The 6000-nt window shown below is 35.5% G+C and overlaps 1 protein-coding gene across 6 annotated transcripts in view; it reads right to left on the reverse strand.

Annotated features, from left to right (window-relative positions):
• The window catches only part of TMEM131 (transmembrane protein 131), a 240839-nt gene that overhangs the window by 56222 nt on the left and 178617 nt on the right, over positions 1-6000 (reverse strand). For all 6 annotated transcript variants that reach the window (XR_004261859.1, XM_032255357.1, XM_032255360.1 and 3 more), the window contains 6 exons: positions 4599-4707; positions 3637-3790; positions 3373-3543; positions 2098-2208; positions 1879-2013; positions 610-714 (listed from right to left, as the gene is read on the reverse strand). Coding sequence is in view for 5 of the 6 variants with exons in the window: in XM_032255357.1 (XP_032111248.1) it covers positions 610-714; positions 1879-2013; positions 2098-2208; positions 3373-3543; positions 3637-3790; positions 4599-4707 (785 nt within the window). In the remaining variant the exon portion in view is untranslated. The remainder of the gene's footprint in view (positions 1-609; positions 715-1878; positions 2014-2097; positions 2209-3372; positions 3544-3636; positions 3791-4598; positions 4708-6000) is intronic.

Consider the following 6000-nt stretch of genomic DNA (forward strand, 5'->3'; position numbering starts at 1 on the left):
CAACTTGTTGAATTTAGCAGTGCTTGACTTCCCTAAGGGCTTTCAAATATAAAATTGAAAACATTTAGGTTTGGCAGAAATATATCCATTCAAAATCTTACTGAGTGAATAATAAACTCCACAGAGAATATTTTAATTAAAAGCTTAAATAACATTTAGTCCCTTGACTTTGAATGACTTATGCAAATATAAATGTGAGGACTCAAATTAAGACATGATCTCCTGATTTCATCCTCCTTTTCAGAAATGTTAGGCCCTGACTGCTATTTATGATTGCAGGAACAATTAGAGATATCTAACTCAGGACATTCAGGCTCTGTACAACGATATAGCCATTTGCTTAAGCAGGTTTCTAACAAAGCAATTCTAAATGTGCTAAAGGCATTTTTCTGAAGTTGCTTTTTAGGTTAGGAGGTTTGGATTTTATTATAAAACTAACAGACTATAAACACCAATTTTCTATAAACTACTACTGAAATCTCAGTTTTTAAGGTATGAAAGTGGTAAAATGTAACTTTATGAGTAAACTTAATTCTTTGCTTTCATAAAAACAAGAACTGACTTATTCAGAAAAACTCCACTGCCACGAATCCGCAATAAAGTCCTTACCTCATAGTCTGTTGTGATCTGGATGGCTCCATCATGAATCCCCTCTAATTTTTTTGCAGTAAGTTTGACTCTGAAGACTGCAAAATAGCCTGAAGCTAACGTAACCTGTAGATAGTAGAAATACCATTCATTAGCCTTGTTAGTTGAAGTTTCCTATTAAAATGGAAATGAAGGCTATAGTGACAAAATGACTTCAAAATCCTAACATACACCAGTATGACACTGAATTACCATATCACTGTGTACAAATATCTCAAAATAGTGCCCATCCCTTGATATTTCTCTACTATACTTGTTCCATAGGCCACTGAAAAAGCTGGTTCCTGAAGAGGGAGGGGTGTGGTCCTCTTGCTAATAAAGCTCCTCACTCTTCACGCATGGACCTGTACGGCCAAAGGGGCTGGTGCAGAGGGACACAGCCTTCCACCAACCTTTCAGGCACATTGGAGCCTCGAATGTATACACAGCTGGCTCTGTTTCAAGCTCTGGAATGTTAATATTCATATCTTCAGGGCAGCTGAGGCCGGGTACAACAAAACACCAGACCTATGGCATTCCATGGAAATGTATTTGTCAACACTCTCTGTATATAAGTAAATTTGCTTTTCCTTTTGTGAAACTGCCCCAAGGAGTTCTATTCTAACCTGCAGATTGAGATATCTGATACTCCTTCTCACAGAAGGTGATTCTACTTCTTTTCCCAGTAGGTATAAACTCCAATTTCCCCTTTCAGTAGTGATGAGGGCTGAAACTAATATATTTGTTTTCTCTTGTTTGTGCTCTCTGACAACCAACTATAACATGTTTATTAGACAGTTAGAAATATGTGGGTAGACTCGCAGTGATTGAACAATGTTTGCCTCATTGACATTGAGGCAGTATCTGGCCAGACACATTACTGTATAATTGAAAATATTTTCTACCAATGTTCAGGGCCATCTCTTTTTCCCAGTAAACTCAATGAACACCAGGTTGGTTTAGTACCCATGGGAATTCTCCTGTAATGACATGTGTGTTACAAAAAATTTAAAATTTGTGTGTTATGGAACTTTTTATGAGAAGGCAGGATTTAACCCCTTTGGTTTTCAGTGCCCTTATCATAAAAATAGGGAGTTGAATTATATTGCCTATAAGGTCCTTATAATAGCAAATAACCAACACTATTATAAATTGCATAAAAATAATAGTGACATATGTAACACAGCAATGGTCTTCCATTTGCAGTTTAGACATCCATCTTAGTTTAAGGAGACAATAAAGTTTACTTACCGATGATTGGTCTGATAAAGAGGATTTTTCAAACTCTGGCAGGTTTGAAATTATTGTAGTTCTGTTGCCTCTTTCCATAGCTACAAGTTCTATTGATAAACCATCTCCTATGATATGCCAACTTTTTATAGCCAACTTTAAAAAGATATGAAAATGATTATCACAACACAAGCATAAAATCCTTAAATGTGACTTTGAATAAAAACAGATTGCTATTACCTCAATTGGATTGCTGTTTATAACTGCAAATAAAATATTACTTGCTTCTGTAGCACTCAGTACTCCAAAATCTATGAAACGTTCCTCTATTTTGGGGGGCAACACAAAGTACTAGAAAGATATAAAAGAACCAGATTAAACAAAAAGTCACATTGATGTAACAATATTACCTCTATTAAAGATGTATTAAAGTTCCCCCAAAATTAGCTGGGCATGGTGGTGTGCACCTATAATCCCAGCTACTCAAGAGGCTGAGGCAGGAGATCATGCCACTGTACTCTAGCCTGGGCAACAGAGTGAGACTCCATCTCAAAAAAACAAAAAGCATGTATTAAAGTTCCTGTGTTTTTCGTATATATTCATAAAACCACACATATATATGACATAGTTGAGGGCTTTGTATGATGAAAGTCTTTTGAGTAATCCGAATGAAAACAGCCATGGCTTCTGCTGAGCTGCTATTCCTCCTCTGAGGGCACATGAAAGAGGCAGGAAGCTAAAGTACTAGGAGAGGTTAAAGTGGAGCCCTAGGTGATTGGGCAAAAGCATGTGATCTCAGCAAGCATCACCAATGGTCACTCAAACAAAATAACTGAAGCAGGAGCGAGACATTACTAGAGGTCTCTCCAGCTCCAAAGTTCTAATCAGTGCCAACTATTCAAAGGGCTACATTTCTAGATGTCCTAGCTTTCTTTTTATCTTCCCTAATAGTTTTATCTCTCATTTAAGCTTCTTTCATTGATTACTCTCAATACAACTTTGTTTGGATTTCCTCCACTTGCTTATTTTCTATACCAGGAGTACCTTCATTGTTTCCTTCTGTGTCATATATATCTTCCAACCTTGTGTCTTTACTACCTTATTTTCTACTTTACTATCTGGTTCTCTTCTTTGTCCTGATATTTCTTGGTTTTGGGTATCACTTTCCTACATATTACCCTCTTCACCTTCCTTGTATTCTTTTATTCCTACCTATCATTCTGGATTCCCCATTATTACAATAGTTTAAAAGCATATCCAAGAGAAACCAGAATGTGGAAAAGATCTAAGCAGAGACTGTAACTAGAGAAGGCAACTGTATCACAAGACAGAGCTGCTGGAAAAGGTAAAAACTAGTTACCTGGAGAGGTAAAAATTAACTAGGAGAATTAGCTAAATTTGCAGAGCACAAATAATGGCAAACTGTAAGAGTATGCAACACAATTGCCTAATAAGATCTGAAAACATTAAAGGTGGGTAGGGAGTTTAAATGTTAAAGGTAGATAATATACTTACATCTAAAAAGCCTGTGTAAACCCGCACAGGTAAATGAAATTTAGAAGCATTGGTAATAAGTAAAATGTTATTATCTATGTGCATGGATGATGTGGAAGGCATAAAAAGCAGGGTAAAAATGTATCCTGATTCGTTAGGAAGAATTAAGACTGGTTTGCTGAAGTTGTGAACCTGGGAAATGAAAGGAGAGAAAAAAAACAAAGCGTCAGCATCACCTAGTTGATAGACCAAGGGAAATTAAAAGTATAATTTAATTGGACATACTTTAAACATTGTTTTGGCTTCTTCTGGTAGCAACACATCGTGAATGAGGATTGCAAAACTGAAAGTGTTAGTAAGGTAAATTGGCCTTTCTACAGGATCAGCAGGACTATCTCGTATGTGAAATAATGTTGCAGCGTGATCAAATCCCAAATAACTGTTCAAAAAAACAAGAAGAACAAAATAAATCATTTTTATTTCCATGTGTTAATTTAAAATCTAAGTTTGTTATGAGTAATAATTTACATTTAGCATTAGGAATTGTATTAAAGAATTAGAGCTATATTATCGTGATTGACTACATAATTTAAAACAAAATTTAGCTTGCAAAATATTGAAATCTAATATAATGAACCATTCTCCAATGAATGATATGAATCAAACAATTAGAATAAAAAATGTATCAACAGAAAAAGCTTTACTTTACTTTGAAAAAAATCATGTTTACCACTGAAGTGCAAGGAGCTTTGTTAAGATGAATCTTTGCCAAGTTGGGTATTAAACTATTATTGATTAAAGTATAATTGAAAATGAACATGTTACTTCCCATTTATAAAAATTTGTAATTCTAGAAATGTTTATGAATTTATAAAGAAATATAAAGAATTTTGTTTCAAGTGCCAAAATTGTTTAATAACAGGCCACAATCACTTACATATTATAAACAAATGACAGAAAGAAAATGGTTCAAATGATTTAAATACTATTAAAATATCAGATTATTGAATCATTAAGTCTTCATTTAAGCCCAAATCCTATCATCCCACTTACTCTTTTCTTCTAAGGAAGTAAAACATACACAAAATATAAGGGGTTGTCTCTTTTATAGCTGAGGCTCTTCTTTTCAAATATAATTCCATCAAGTTTATGTGAACATGGCTAGTATTTCTGCAGGTCATTTAGTAGGAAAACGTAATTTGCTGATTAGCAAAAAGTTATAAAACTTATTTTAAAAAGAAACTCACCCATCTAAAACTTCTGCTTGATATGGTATTTCAAGTTTAGAATAACTCTTTTCCTTTGCTTTAACTGTTATTTTCCCAGAAAACTGAGATGGCTTTTTTGCCTTTGATGCTGAAAGGAAGCATAAAAAATAATCTCTGTTACCTTTTACTACCAAAAAGAATTAGTCACTTTATGTAAATTAACAAAATCTTAAAAAAGTTGAGCTTCCAGATTGGCCAACGGAATACTTTTATAGTATTTTAAATGAAACATCACATTTTTCATACAAAAGGGGGAAAATGTTTTATTTTTCCTATAATAAGATATGCAGATAATGAATTAGCCTAGCTGGTGAGCACAGTTCAGGAGGCAAAACACCATATCTAAGCTGCTTTTCTGTAGCCACAGGCTTTGGCATTTACTTACAGCAGAATTTCTCATCCTTGGCACTGTTAACATTTCAGGCCAGATGAATTCTTTGCTGCAGGAGATGTTTTGCGTACATTTAGCAGCAACCCAGACACTACCTGCTAGATGACAGTAGCATCCCTGTGGCTGTGACTACCAAAAATGCCTCTTGACAATGCCAGATATCCCCTTGGAGGCAGAATTACCCCCCACTTAGCCCTGCTGATTTACACTTGAACCGAGTAAGAAGTAACATTTCTTGTATGGCCAAAGTCTTGCTGTATCACTAATAAAGTAGCATGGTATAAGAAAAGCCAAGAATTAAGAGCTCTTACTTCTCAAATCAGCCAACCAGGAAACTCACGGTATAAGAAGAAATAAATCCCCTCCTGCCATCATATTAAATTGTCCTCACAGATGAAGTAAAATCTTTAGATTTTGTAGCCGTTTTAGATAATCCTGGCTGGGTGCAGTGCCTCATGCCTGTAATCCCAGCACTTTGGGAGGCTGAGGTGGGTGGATCACCTGAGGTCAGGAATTCGAGACCAGCCTGGCCAACATGGTGAAACTCTACTTCTATTAAAAATATAAAAATTAGCCAGGTGTGGTGGCTGTAATCTTAGCTACTCAGGAGGCTGAGGCATGAGAATTGTTTGAGCCTGGGAGGCGGAGGCTGCAGTGAGCCGAGATTGTGTCACTGCACTCCAGGCTGGGCTCCATCTCAAAAAAAAAAAAAAAAAAAAAATCCCATCTTGAATTACAGAAATTGATTCAGTTGGGTCCAATCTAGATACCCATTAGATGGTTTTTTTCAAAGCAAATAAAGAAGCTGTTTATGTTTATCCTCTTTAAAAGACTTTAGGAACACTTCCATTTATGTGAAAAATTCAAATGTGAATTCCGCAAATGTGTGTCACCCAACCTCAAGACAAAAAAGAACAAGGAAATGGTATGACATCTAGTGTTTGACTATGTGCAGGCACAGGCTTTAGATTTAAAAAATTCCCAATTCAG

The sequence above is a fragment of the Sapajus apella genome, unplaced genomic scaffold (genome assembly GCF_009761245.1).
Source record: "Sapajus apella isolate SASKATOON/1434 unplaced genomic scaffold, GSC_monkey_1.0 scaffold89, whole genome shotgun sequence".
NCBI classification, from domain to species: domain Eukaryota; kingdom Metazoa; phylum Chordata; class Mammalia; order Primates; family Cebidae; genus Sapajus; species Sapajus apella.